At 36.8% G+C, this 15,206-nt stretch overlaps 1 protein-coding gene across 7 annotated transcripts in view; it reads left to right on the forward strand.

Moving 5' to 3' along the window:
* The window catches only part of MCTP1 (multiple C2 and transmembrane domain containing 1), a 470,412-nt gene that overhangs the window by 369,469 nt on the left and 85,737 nt on the right, over nt 1-15,206 (forward strand). For 6 of the 7 annotated variants that reach the window (XM_045848268.1, XM_045848269.1, XM_045848270.1 and 3 more), the window contains one exon: nt 8,261-8,380. The exons of the other annotated variant lie outside the window; for it this stretch is intronic. In XM_045848268.1, coding sequence (XP_045704224.1) covers nt 8,261-8,380 — 120 coding nt within the window. The remainder of the gene's footprint in view (nt 1-8,260; nt 8,381-15,206) is intronic. 7 annotated transcript variants of the gene reach the window in all.

Raw genomic sequence — 15,206 nt, forward strand, 5'->3', positions numbered from 1 at the left:
GATAACGTTAATTTAGATAAACGATATGGAGATTTTAAAGTGAAACAATTATGGACAGGAATTGACATTTATAAAACTACTAGTTCAGAACAAGATTCTTTTATATCTACGGGCATGAGGTTGTTAAAAACAGTTAACATTTAAAAACCTAATTGTTTCGACTCCAGAGTTCACAAAATCCACAGTGCATGCTAATGCCATTTGCTAATAATAATGAGTTTCTGTAAAGATTTGGGCTTTTTTATTAGTAGTAAAAATTTTAACTGCAACCCCTGTGTTTAATACGACTTTCTCCTAACAAACCCCCTCTCCCTACCACACATAGAGCCCTAAGGAACACTGCTTGTGTTCTCCAATTGCTCAAAGAACAATTACTATACTGACTTATCATGTAGTGGTAGTTTATAGTGTAGTATTAGTTAGTCTCTGATTTATCAGAAATAATTTTAAGTATAAAAGACATTAAATTGACAGTATTTTGTGACAAAACATTTTCACATATAGTACATCACTTGTTTCCTGCAGTCACCTTGTGAAATAAGCAGGTATCACCATCTCCAGTTTACAGGTAGCAGACTTAAAGAAGGTAACTGACTTGCTCAAGTTCCTATGATGATCAAATAGCAGAAATAAAATTAAAACCACTTTTTGCAGGTTCCTGGTCCATATCACATTGTGCTATTGGAGAGATATTGTTATGTACCAGTTTGCTTTTGCACTATAAATAAACCACTCCATAATTAGTAGCTTAAAGTAACTACCATTTTTGTAATGATGATTCTTTGAGTCAACAATTTGGACCAAGCTCAGCAGGATATTTCTTCTGTTCTCTGCATGATTCATTCATGTATCTCTAGTCAGCTCCTGGTCAGTTAGGCAGCTCTGTTGCTGGCTGCTGTGTGGCTTTCAGCTGGAGTGATGGAGGCAACTGCACCACATGCCTCTTATGCAGCAGGCGGCCTTGCGCTGGTTGACATGGTGGCTCAGGGTTCTAAGAGAGCAGGGGGCAAAGCCCAGTGTGGAAGTACTTTTTAAGTCTCTGTGTTTCATATTTGCTACTCTCCCCATGGCCCAAACAAGTCGTATGCCCAGTCCCAGTGTCATCATGAAAGGGTATTACAAAAGGTATGTGTACGGGGAGACATAAACAAATGGGATTACTACTGCATGCAATTACAGCAAGCTAAATACAAAAAGACTGCAAATGGCACTCATTTCATCATCTTTTCCTCCTGTAGTTGGCATGGCTTCATTAACATCACTCTTATGATCGAAACAACCATTATCTATGGATTCTTGGGAAATATAAAAAAGTGATGAGTTGCAAAAAAGGGCCAAAAATCTTATATGCTGTATGAGCAAGTAGATTCCTGCTTGTAATAACACCTACTGCTCAATGAGCATGTTATAGGTGCCAGGCACTAGGCTAATTTCCTTCTCAAATATGCAAAGTAAATCCACAAATTCCATTTTACAGATGATAAACTAAGAGACATCTAGTAATTTGCCCAAGGTCACATAACTAGTGACCAGAGAGTTTGGATGGAAATGGGCTCCTGATTTAAACACCCACACTCTTTCCACTGTACCACACTGCTGTTGCTTCTTGAGGGATCCCATGGTCACGGCTGGCAGTCCAAGACAGACAGACAGAGAGCTTCTAACATCCAGAATAATGAGTGAAACTCTCAATATTCCTTTTCTGATGGTACTTATTACCATTTGACTCATGTCTCATAAAAATTTTATGCTATAGAATTCTAACTGTAAGTTATAACAGCTATCTATTGATTTTAAAAAGAAAATCACCAAATTTTTAGAATAGTTTTAGTCTCTACTGAGCAAGGATAACTAATGTAGGGCTAGATGTTTTGTTTGGAATGAGGGCATGGATTTCATTAAAATAAATGCAGGTAGTCCAAGTTTACTTATTATAAAAGCATTGGGAGAGATGGGAAAAGGCAGAAAGACTGAGAGAAATAGGGAGGAAAATAAAGAAAGAATGCCATAGGGATGGAAGCAAAGAAAATTAAATACTATACAAATGTGCAAGAGTTCTTATTACCTAATTTAACACTGAGAAATTCTAGAATCATCGAGTCTTCCTTCCATGTCCCTCACAGGCTAGAGGGGGTTCTGGAAGTATTAGGTTGGGATGAAATGGTAGGCATTTTATGGTTTATAAACCGTATAATTCTGTGGTTTTATATTTTATTCTATGGATGTGTTGGTGATTTATTTTGATTTCTTGATTTTTTTTACCTCGTTTTAGTCCATTATATCCCCACCCCCCCGCCCAGATCTATGAAAAACTGGTCGGAACAAGGACAGACCCTGCACTATGTTGGTCATCCTGGGGTTTCTCTGAGCTGCCTTCTTCTCCTGGTGTCCTAGTAACACTGAGGACTCAGCCTCAAGTTGCCTTGGTTTTTTGTAGGAAAGAGGAGAGGATTAGTGCAGCCAGGCCCCACGGAGAAGTGAAGCTCAGTGTGAAGAGAATGAGGTAAACGATGTTCCTCTTCCCCTAAAGGCTCTCTTTATTAGAACATTCTCCCCTCTACCAAGTGTTAGAAACATCACTAATACAACAGTGAACAGTTGCTTCTTTCTTAGGGATTCTTAGCAATCTGAGTCCAGAGACAATGTCATATCTTAATTTGAATACCCAGTATTATATAGCACATAGTAAGTGTTCAATAAACTCATTTTATTGTTAACACATGGGCTTTTGAAACCCCAGTTTGATATCCAGAAAGAAAAAAATGCTTTTTCATTTAGAGTTTATTCAAAGATCTCTTGTTTAGTTTTTTTATTGGTGTTCAAATACAGTTGTCTCCATTTTCTCACTACCACTTTCTCCTGCCCCACCCCCCCACCTCCCACCCTCAATCCTGCCCCCTTTTGGCTTTGTCCAGGTGTCTTTTATACGTGTTCCTTGACAACCCTTCTTCTTCTTTCCTCGTTATCTCCCTAACCCTAACCCTAACCCTAACCCTAACCCTAACCCTAACCCCTCCCCTCTGGTTACTGTCAGTTTGTTCTTTATTTCAATGTCTCTGGTTATATTTTACTTGCTTGTTTGTTTTATTGATTAGGTTCCACTTGTAAGTGAGATCATATGGTATTTGTCTTTCACCACTTGGCTTATTTCACTTAGCTATTACTTGGCTATTACTTATTTCACTTGGCTATTACTATTAATGCTCTGCAGTTTCACAATGAGATACCACTTCACACCAGTCAGAATGGCCTTCAAAAACAAATCAACATATAACAAGCACTGGAGAGGTTGTGGAGAAAAGGGAACCCAAGTGCGCTGTTGGTGGGAATGCAGACTGGTGCAGCCACTATAGAAAGCAGTATGGAATTTCCTCAGAAAACTAAAAATGGAACTAACTGCCTTTTGACCCAGCAGTTCCATTCCTGGGATTATATCCTAAGAACCCTGAAACACCAATTCAAAAGAACCTACACATCCCAATGTTCATAGCAGCACAATTTACAATAGCCAAGTGCTGGAAACAGCGTAAGTGCCCATCAGTAAATGAGTGGATCAAAAAACCATAGTACACTTACACAATGGAATACTACACTACAGAAAGGAAGAAGGACCTCCTACCATTCGTGAGAGCATGGATGGAACTGATTATTTCTTTATTTATGTATTGATTCATTATTTTTTGTTCCCATCCCTTTTTCACATCCCCTTTACAACCATAAGCTTATTCTCTACATCTATGGGTCTACTTCTCTTTTGTTTATTTATTTATTTTGCTTTTTTAAACTCCACACATAAGTGAGATCATACTGTATTTGTCTTTGTCTGACTTTATTTTACTTAGCATAATACCCTCTAGGTCCATCCATGTTGTCACTGATGACTAGATTTCATTATTTTTTATTGCTGAATATTATTCTAGTGTGTGTGTGTGTGTGTGTGTGTGTGTGTGTGTGTATCTCACATCTTTTTTCCATTCATCTATGGATGAACATTCAGCTTGCTTCTGTATCTTGGCTATTACTATTAATGATGCAATGAACATAGGTCGAGTACACATATCCTTTCACATTAGTGTGTTTATTTGTTTTTTTTTTCAATATGTACCCAGAATTTTTAATTTTGGAGAATTTCTATATTGTATCCCATAGTAGCTGCACTAATGTACAATCTTACCAACAGTGTGCAAGGATTCCCTCGTCTCTACTTCTTTACCAACACTGTTGTTTGTTGATTTATTGATGATGGCCATTTGACTGGTATGAGGTGATATCTCATCATGATTTGCCTTTGCATTTCCATTATGATACTGATGTTGAGCATCTTTTATATTTCTGTTGGCCATCTATGTTACCTCTTTGAAGACATGCCTATTCAGGCCCTCTGCCTGTTTTTATTAATAGCTTTGTTTGTTTGTTTGTTGGGTGTTTTATGAGTTTTTAAAATATATTTTGGATATTAACCATGTATCAGATGTATCATTGGTGAATGTGTTCTCCCATTTAGTAGGTTGTCTCTCCTTTTGTTGATGGTTTCCTTCAGTGGAAAACTTTTTAGTTTGATGTATTCTCATTTGTTTTCCTTGTTTGAGGTGATATATCCAAAAAATATTGCTAGTGTCAGAGTTTACTGCTTATTTTTTTTCAAGGAGTTCCGTAGTTTTAGGCCTAACTTTTAAATCTTTAATTCATTTACAGTATATTTTTGTTTATGGGGTAGGAAAGTGGTCCAATTTCATTTTTTTGCATATGTCTGTCCAGTTTTCCCACCATTACTTAATGAAAAGACTGTCTTTACTTCATTGTGTTTCTTTGCCTCCTGAGTCATAGATTAATTGACCAAGTAAGTGGGAATTTATTTCTGGGCTCACTGTTCTGTTCCATTGATCTATGTATCTGGTTTTTTTCCCCAGCACCATATTGTTTTGGTTATTGTAGTTTTTTAGTATGGTTTGATGTCAGGTTGCCTGATATCTCCCACTCTGTTCTTTCTCAAGATTTCTTTGGCTTTTTGGTGTCTTTTTTGGTTCCATATGAATTTTAGGATTAGTAGTTCTAATTCTGAGAAGAATGTTATTGGTGTTTCAATAGGGGTTGCATTGAATCTGTATATTAATTTATGTAATAAGAACATTTTAACAACATTAATCTTTGAAATCCATGAGTAAAATATATTCTTTCATTTATTTGTATCTTGTTCAATTTCTTTCTTCAATGTCTATAGTTTTCAGAAACATACTCTTTTTAAAAAAATATTTCCAACATCACAGGTTCCTTGCATAGTTACCCAAAAATTAGATTCTTAAAGAACACACAGTAGGAAAAAGGACTATTTTTGTACTACCAGAATCCACAAAACTAATGCAATTTCTTCCTTTGTCTCTCTTTTATATTTTTCTCCATCCTGAGTTCTGGTACTCATGCTGTAAGGGCATATCAATAACCATAGATATTCATGAGAAGTGGTGTCAGTTCTGAATGTTGCACTTTAAGAAAACTACTGATGTATTGATTTGTATGTGGTGAGAGGAAGATGTCTGTCATGTAGAATACCAGAAACCACTTTGTAACTGGTGCTTGAAGCAACTAGTGATGTTGAACCTAGAGAAGAAAAAGCATGACAGATGTCTTGATTACTTACAGGGTTGTCATCTAGAAAGTTTATTCTATGCAACATCTAGCCTACAACTAACACCAGTATGTGGACACTACAAGAAAGTTTATTATGAGCAACAACAGGAATCTAACACCAATGAGTAGATATTACCAGGGGGAATATACACATGCTCAACAGGTTAAAATCATTACAATTGGTATATTTAGCAATGGAATTATATGGGGTCAGAACACATATGAGTCAGATGAACGTCTTTAGCAAAACAACAAATAGGAAAGACAGTGTTCAGACCATAATGCACAAGACTGTTCGTGACTGCACTGAAAGGATGGGAAGAGAATCTACCTAGAAGCTCAAGGCACTTCTGCATTTTGCACCTCGGGGAGAAGTTTGCTAGTGGCATCCCAGGCTGCAATTCTGTATGCGTTTTCCTGAAGCGTTTCGTACAGTGCCTCTAGTACACTTACTAATACAAACAATTAAGAAGACTTATGTTAAATGACTTGGAAACCCAGTGTCCATTTATTCATTAATTCTGCAAATATATATTTATTGAACCTCCATTGTGCCTAAAGTATTATTCTAGGTTCTGGGAATAGAACTGTGAACAAAAAGAAAAAGTCCCTATCCATAAGAACTTCTGTTCTAGTGATTACTTAAATTTCACCAATAAATGTGTAAAGAATTAGTGTGGATTCTTGCCAGAAATAATTTTCCCTCTATGTGTGTTGATGTCTGACAAATATGCCTAAATTTGTGTTCTAAGTAAAGAATTATCTTTTGAAAATACATTTTAATATAATAATCATAGTCATCAGTTATAATTTATGTATAAATTTTTAAAATTTAAGGGAAATATTTTCTTTTCTGGAAATGTTTTCACCTTTCTGGTGAGAGAAGAGATGCAGCCCATGTGTGATGCACAGGCATATTGACATTTGTTCCCCCGGGAACCTGAGTCTGTAGTTACCATGTCATTCTGTCCATAATTCGTTTCTTGGGTCCCTTAACCATTACTTATGCTTCTGGTGTCTATCTGGGTTATAAACATCAAGTAATTCAGTAAAATATGCCATTTTCAAAATTTAACATCACATTTTAAAAAGTCCTAATGGTACAGTAATATCATAATATCACTTTAAATATTAGAGAAAGTATGTTAGAAGTGATTTGATCTATAGACCTCTGTTTAGAAATTAAAACAGTGAGGCAGAATGACTTTCTAAGGCTCCGAAGTACTTTGTGCAGTTTTATTTTCTCTGCCATTTGAATAGGCTGTAGGCTTGGCTGAGGTTTATCAAAAAGGCTGCAAATGGCCCAGGCTGCTGTTCCCAGCACTAGCAACTTAGGGTAAAGCTCCTAACTCATCTGGTCTATCAAATGCAAGGTGTTTGTGTTACCATCTGGCTCAAATTCCCAGTCACACTATGGTTCAGTTAAATCCTAGCAGGCAGATGACTTTCTAGTTTTCACTATTAAAATATGCATTACCTGAGGATCTTAGTCAATAATTAACTTTCTGAGTTTTGTAAGGTATTGATATTGTTTACACCATGATATGTTTTGAGCATTTACTGGATGCTAAGCAGTGTTTAAATCCTTCAAATGTTTCAGCTATTTAATTATTATAACCTCTTGGGTAGATACTCATATTGCCCCCATTTTACAGAGGAAGAAACTGAAGGGAAAATATGTGTGGTGCCAAGTTTATAGGACTAGTGATAGTGAGCATCAGGAGTAGAATCTGTCTTTTAACTATCATCTGACTTAACATGATCTTAACTTTAGCTGCCACAGACCCAGAAAATCTCAATGATTTGTCCAGGATTATGAGTTTGATGGGGGGTGTGGAAGAGTCACACTTTATATCCAAAGCTAGTTATTCACAATACAGATGCTCTTAGAATGGCTCATTCTGCCCACCTAGGTGATTTCTTAATCTAATATTTGTCTCACAATTAAAAAACTCATTTCTGTACTTAGAGAAGTAGGTATGTTTAAACAGATAATAGAAATAGACATTTTAAAATTTCCTTTGGCAAATTTTTTTGGAAATACCTTTTTGATTTCTATGGTTGGTGCTCAATGTTAAGCCAAACCTTTTTACATGTGTTGGTAGCAGTGCTTTTATTTGTAATGTGAAATGTTTGAGGCTCTCTTGTATAGAGCTGGTATTTTCATCTGCCTATTATGCTTGTTACATTGTGTCATCCAAGTGAGATCTTTTAAAAAGTCTCTAATATTAAGTAGTGATTCATTCTTTATTAATAAGGCAGGTAAACTGGCTATTTCTAAGAATGTAATGAAGCTCATTTTGCTGCATCTTTTTTAAAACTATATTTTGTTCCACCTCACACTCATTTCACTAAAGGAGAAAAATTAAAATTGCCTCATTGACAATGCAATGATATCAGTTTTTTCTTCACAGAAATTAAACAAAATAAAACTCTTGCCTGTAACTTTCCAGGGTTCACCTGTACTTTTATAAAAATGCCTAACAAGTTTCAAAGTTTTGTTATCAAGATAAATCTTTTTGTTTTGAAGCATTTTGTTTTGTGTTTTTTGAAGTGGAGTATGGATAAGAGAGTCCATTTAATGAAATTTAGAATTGTCTCATCTTTTTTCCCTCTCTTCTCTCTCCTTCAGCTCTTTCTCTTTGTTGTCTGGAACTTTGAGCTCTACATGATACCACTGGTTTTGTTGTTACTATTGACATGGAACTACTTCTTGATAATATCAGGGAAAGATAACAGGCAACGTGATACAGTAAGTCTCTCTTTTCTTGTTTGTCTGTGTTTTTGTTCTTATGTCTAGTCCTTCCAACAAGATCAACATTGAATTTGGTTTTACACACCAGAAATTCTGTCTATAAATATTCGGGTTCAGAGAAAAGTTTTATCAGTTCAAAACTAACATTTCTTTGGTTCTAACACAATAGAAAGTAATGACTATTTCTGACATTACTCATCTTCGTAGCAACTAAAATTGGGAGAATACCAAAGTATAAACTACAATTTTTTATTATAAGTGGGCAATTCCAAATGACTATTTCTTTCATTGTCTTTGTTTGTATTTTGACCTAATGAATTCTGAATTAAAACATAATATCAAAAAATTATTAATGATCAGACCAAATGAAATCTATTTTATTTAAGACATTTCTCTGTGGACTATCATTAGTACCAAGGTAGAACTGATGGTGGTTGCTGGCCTGAAAAAGTACATAAAGTACCTTAATTTAATAAACACTCACCAAACTGCAGCAAATATCCTTCTCTGTGTCAGGGGTGTATTAGGATACCTGCTCAAGGATAAAGAGCTTTCATTCAACCTGGGGAAAGTTATACGGAATCCTTGCCCTCCCTGGCATTCCTGACTTTTCAGGATGTGTGAGACCACCTTCTTTCTCTCTAAAAGAGGCGTAGACTGAGAAGCAGAAGCTAGCCACAGAACAATCACACTTGTTCTTCTACCAACCTTGATTCCTCTTAGATTATCTCAATCGCTATGCCCTTAGCAAACATCCAACTTCAGAAAACTTTCTCATCTATAAATAAGTGGGAGGGAAGGGAGTTACTTCTCCAGATAGGACATTTGCAATTTGATAACTCTGTAGACAACTGTTGACAAGAATTTAAAGTTTTGTCAAACATGAGAAACTTTGGTAGTTATATGTCTCCATTAGATTACATGGAATTTTTTTTTGCTTGCCATTAAGGGCCTTCATTAATAATAATCATTGATTATAATCAGGACTTTTTGCCATAATAATGCAGAAACAGTTATTTGATCATCAGCTTAATAGCTTATGGAATACTTTATTATAACAGTTAACACCATAATGGTTGTACAGACATACCTGTGACATAAAAGAATTTCCCTTTTAAATAACACTAGCAAAATACACTTCAAATGATAACACAAGCAAAATACACTCTTAATAATTGGCTTTATCATAAAAATAAAAGAAAAATCCCGATGCACCACCATCAAGTATGTGGCGAAGTTTCCAACAAATCCTCCTGTCTCTCTCACTGAGTCATGAATTAAGGCAGAGCATGCTGTCTGCCTTTGTCCTTGCCACTGTCTCTAGCACATACTTTGCAAATTAGAGATGTTCAAAACATTTTTTGTAAGGTTTAACAAACTAAATGTGAGATTGCTAATAGGAGATTTTAGTGGTTAGACAGCACCAACACACAAGAAGTTATTATTTTTGGCAAGGATTTCATGGCTATGCTTTTAAATTGCACACTGAAAGCCAAGCCCCGAACGTCATGCGCACTGGTGTCATGGGGACTCGTAGGTAGTTTTGTCAATTAATACAAGATATTTTCTTTAAGAAAATAGGACTTTCCCAGACAATTGCTTTTTTGTGCCATTTATTTCAGGGAGATTGTTGAGAGACAAGAATATCTGCTTTTCATTCAGTTGCCTTGAGACAAATTTGCAAATAAGATTATTTGCAAATAGTGAAAAGTGGTAATTTAGTTTCAGCTTTCTAATCCTATAAGGGTGCTTATCTTCAATATTTAGTCACTGGTTTGAGTATTCTTAGTGAAAAATTTTGAAACTATAGACTTGTTATCTTCTCCACAATATACCTGCTTTAACTGAGAAGGTTCACTTCTAGAGGGGAAATAATATATAATGTATTCCCTTGCACTTAATAGTCTTTAAGAGTTTTCATAAACCTATTGAAAAGTTACATATTATGTAAATTTTTCTACTTCCTTTTTTTCCAAAAAATATAACTTCAAAATAGTCTTTGCCAACTCTTTTCTTTTAGGCACCTCTCTAACAGACTCCCCCTTTAAGCCGTGGACATTTTATTCCCAGCACAGCCCTCTCTGAAACGCTGCATAGTCTAACTTTCATGGAATGCCAACTATATTCCATAACTCCCAGTAATTGCCTTTTCTTTGCCCAAAACACACATAGCCATATAGTCTGTTCTTTCGAGACACCAGAGCAGCAATCACAACGTTTTATTCAGCTTCTCATTCACTGGCTCAGTTGAGACCTTATGTAACTCTTAAATCCAATTTGTCTAATTGTGTTTTCTGCCATACCCAGCTGTGCATTTGAACTGGTTGCTCCTTTTGAAAAGAAACCTGGTTTATGCTATTATACTTTGCTGGGTACAAATTACAAATGTATATGTCACATACTTTTGTACATATATATTCACACACACATGCACACATAAATTAAAGGAAAGCATTTGTTTGTAGGAGTTACCATGCTGTGCTTAAGTAGCTACTGTACAGTACATAGCATGAGAAGAATAGTATTTTGCCCTAAGTCCGTATTGGTATCCACAAAACAATGCAGAATTTTTTCTGCTTGTGTGAAAACTTTAGGGAATGTCTGAAGTGCTTTAATCACACTGTTGGCTGATTCCAAACTATGAAACTTTCTGTTTAGGGAGTGGGGAGGGGGGTCGGTACAGAGAGAAAAGAATATGAATTATGAATAAATGAATATAAATGAATTTTCTGTCATGAAAAACAAAATCTCATCTGTACATTCAGCTGAGAAAATTCAATTAGGATGAAAATTATAAAAAATATAAATCAAAATGACCTTCGGGTTTGTGTAGCAAAGAGAGACAGGGAAATATTGCTTATGTAAGGAGTTAAAAGAGAAAAGAAAATAAACACTATGAAAGATGAAAAGTGCATAGATGGGTAAAAATTCTGTCTTCAACATATTGATAGTTGAGATTAATACTAAAATAGGAAAGGATTTCTTTGTGTGTTTATTGTTTATTTAGGAGATCATTTCCTTTCTTGGAGACTTAAGATCACAGGAGCTGAAACCTCCTATCTTTTTCCCACCATGGTGCCTGTTCTAGTTAATGAGAAAAATGACATGTGATCCTTGCTGAGTACCTTTTGCTTCCCTTAATGAGCTGAGACAGTGGAGGACAGGATAAGGAAACAGTCGTTCCTGAGGCTAATGCTGTGGACTCTGAGGGGCCGTGAGAGAGAGGCATGGTTAGAACTGGTATTTCACTTCTTGTTTCCTAGCTGGCCTTGTTAAAAATAAGCAGTCCTAGATCTGAATCTATCTATACTCGATCATGACATTAAAATATCCAGCATGAGAATTGTCAGGCTTTTCTAGAGAAAACTGTTTAATACATGCTTCATTCGGAAATATCCCTGGCATGAAGGGGATGTAAGATGGGAATGTGTCTCGATTTGAGCTGTCAGTGCAAAACCAGGGGAAACTGCACCCTGCACTGCCCATGAGGTTTGTGCCAGCTTTTCACATCACAGTTACTGTGGACTGGAATCGTGTGTGTTGGGTGTGTGTTGGAGAGTGGATGCCAGGAAGTGGCCTTTACTGTGGTTTTTACTTACTACCAACCCCTCATGACACCTTGGGCACTGCACTATGTTAAGCACTTTTTTTCACGTCATTTAGTCCTCCTCCAGGAGAAAGAGGCTGGTTGTGTCAGCCTAGCCAGTGGGTTTTCCTAAGTCAGGTGACCCCTGGACTCTTCCTTTATGACAAGCAAGGGAATATACTGATGAGGAATGAGCATGGCTACAAGGGCCCTTCCTTAAGAGAGGAGACTCCAGTGTCAGAGAATGAAAGAAGTGGGTTAGCCAAGCAGACAGGGGCCTATTGCTCCTCTATGACACAGGTATCATTATCACTACTTTACGTCCAGTTAACAGAGAGCAGAGAGGTTAAATAGCTTAGCCAAAAGCATGCAGTTAGAACGTAGAAGAGTGGGCATTAAAACCTGTCAATCTGTCTGACGTTTGTGCTGTTCCCCCCTTACCACCAATCAGTAACATTTTCTCTGAGGGCTGTGTTTTGGTACCTCCTAGGTCTCCCTGGGCACCTTTAGAACAAGTTTCTCATTTGAGTTGCAGAAAAGCCAGTAGCACTCACTCTACCTTTAATTTGTTTGAAGGAAAACCCTTATTTTTCTCATCCCCCCACCCCAGCCTCCTTACCTCTCATTCAGGGAAATGGAGCAGATAATGATCAAACAACTTTTATGTATCGGTAGTCGGTCTGCTAAGCCTTTTAAAGATGTCAGCTCTTTTTATTCTTCACTATAACTACATCAAATAAATTATTCTACATAATTTTATCCTCATTTTACAAATGATATAATCAGCCAGGATAAATAATGAACTAAACAGAGTACTTGGGATGTGAACCCAGTGCTGCGGTGCTCTGAAACCCTGGTTGTTGCCATGGTACGTGCTTAGGCGTAGCTTTCCCAAGGGATCACTTTTTAAGTGCCCAGGTCCTTACGTGGAATCCCAGGGAACGCCAAGTTCCTTATGAGGTGCCCATTGACCTCTCAAGAACTAGTGCTGTTTGATCCCAGGTGACCCCATTAATTTCAAAGCCATTCATGGGGGACCATGTTCCATCCACCCTGGTGAGCATGGGAGGAGTAAGTAAAGCTGAAAATCCTTCACATTAGTAGGGAAAGTCTTAAAATGTCTTTGACATACAAAAATTCTTCAACAGCATTTTTTAATTACACTTCAAAAGAACATCCATTTTTATTTTATGAGATTCCTCCCACATAATCTCAGTTGCTTAATCAATGGAGGCATTAAGACTGAAGAGTAGAGCAGATCAATGAAATCACTTTCTGATTCAGGATCTGATTGTGACACAAATTGAGCCAAAGTCTGCTTGCTAAAATATTTCAGTAAAAACTGAAAAGTTTGTCAGCTCCCTCAAATGGCAAAGACTTTGGGGTTCTTTTCTCTGTTTGAATATTGTTTCTTGTTGGGTCTGTTCCAATCAGGCCCAGAGCCCTTCTTTCTAGGAATGTATCTTGTAAGAAGTCAATATGTTTTTCTTTTTTTAATTTAATTAAATATATTAGGATAACATTGGTTAATAACATTATATAAGTTTCAAGTACACAATTCTATAATACATCTGTACGTTGCATTCTGTGTCAGCACCCAGACCCTAGTTTTCCTCCATCACCATATTTTGACCCCCTTTACTTCCTCAACCTCCTCTTCCCCACTGGTAACCACCATGCTATTGTGTGTGTGTATAGGGTTGTTTTTGTTTGTTCATTTGTTGCTTTCTCTTTTTTACATCCCCCGTATGAGTGAAATCATGTGGTTCTTGTCCTTTTCCTCCTATTTCATTTGTCACGATATTCTCAAGATCCTCCATGTTGTGGCAAATGGCAAATGAGTTTTCTTATGACTGAGTAGTATTTTGTTGTATATGTGTACCACATCTTCTTTATCCAATCATCCCTTAAAGGACACAAATCATTCACAATAGCCTGGGCTATTGAGAATAATGCTGCGATGGGCATAAGGGTACATACAGGTTTATGAATAAGTGTTTTCCGATTTATTTGAGTAGAAACACAGAAGAGGGATTGCCGGGTCATATGGTAGCTCTATTTTTAATTTTTTTTAAGAATCTCCATACTGTTTTCCATAGAGGGTGTACCAATTTACACTCCCACCAGCAATATACAAAGGTTCCCTTTTCTCAACATTCTCTCTAATATTTGTTATTTTTTGTCTTATTGATAGTTACCATTCCAACAGGTGTGAGGTGGTATCTAATTGGGGTTTTGATTCACATTTTCCTTATAGTTGGTGAGGTCGAGCATCTTTACTTGTATGAGTATCTGTTGGCCATTTGTATGTCTTCTTGGGAAAGTATCTAGATGTTCAGGTACTCTGCCCACTTTTAAATTAGACTGCTTGTTTTTTGTTGTTGAGTTATATGATTTCTTCATTATATTTTGGATTATCAGCCCCTTGTCGCAGGTATAGTTTGTAAATATCTTCTCCCACTGGGTTTCATTTTGTTGATGGTTTCTTTTGCTGCACAGAAGCACAATAGTCAAATTCATTCATTTTTGCTTCTACTTCACTTACATTTAGGGTCAAGTTTACAAAAATCCCTGAGATCAGAGTCCATAAGTTTAGTGCCTATGTTTTCTTCTGTGTATTTTATTACATTCAAGTCTTCAATCATTTTTAGTTAATTTTTGTGTACAGTGTCAGATATCAGGGTAGTTTTTTTTGTTTTTGTTTTTTGTTTTGTTTTGTTTTGGTTTTTTTTGCACCTGTGTGGAGGATACCTGCCAACAGTATCCATCTCGGATACTGCTGATGCTCGTCGAAACATGCTAAAAACATACACAGAGACAACCAGGTCCTGTGGGGGAATAGGAACAAAGGGCCACTCCTCATGCGGGGAGGGCCTTGGCCACCCTCTCCCTGGTGGGGAGAGTGCCCCATTCCCCCTCTGGAGAGGCTTTTTATTGGGTTTGTTTACATTAGAATTCAGGTAAAGCTCATTACTCATTGCTAGGAAGTAAGAATCAAACAATAGATAACAAGGAAGTCTGAGGGCCTATTTTGAGTCAGGGTCAAAGAGCTGTAAAACTTTGAGGAACAAACTTACTTCTTCCTTGGACCCTTATCATTCAACTGAGAGCATTCTAAACAAAGCAGGTTTCACAAGAATTTACATGTTCTTTCTTAGGCCTGATCACCTGGGGAACCCGCCCTTTTCAGCACAGAGCTGCACCACCCTGTTATTGTTTCAGGCTTAGGTGGAGCAA

Source organism: Phyllostomus hastatus, unplaced genomic scaffold (assembly GCF_019186645.2).
Source record: "Phyllostomus hastatus isolate PE091 unplaced genomic scaffold, TTU_PhHast_1.1 phas_contig_58, whole genome shotgun sequence".
Lineage (NCBI taxonomy): Eukaryota > Metazoa > Chordata > Mammalia > Chiroptera > Phyllostomidae > Phyllostomus > Phyllostomus hastatus.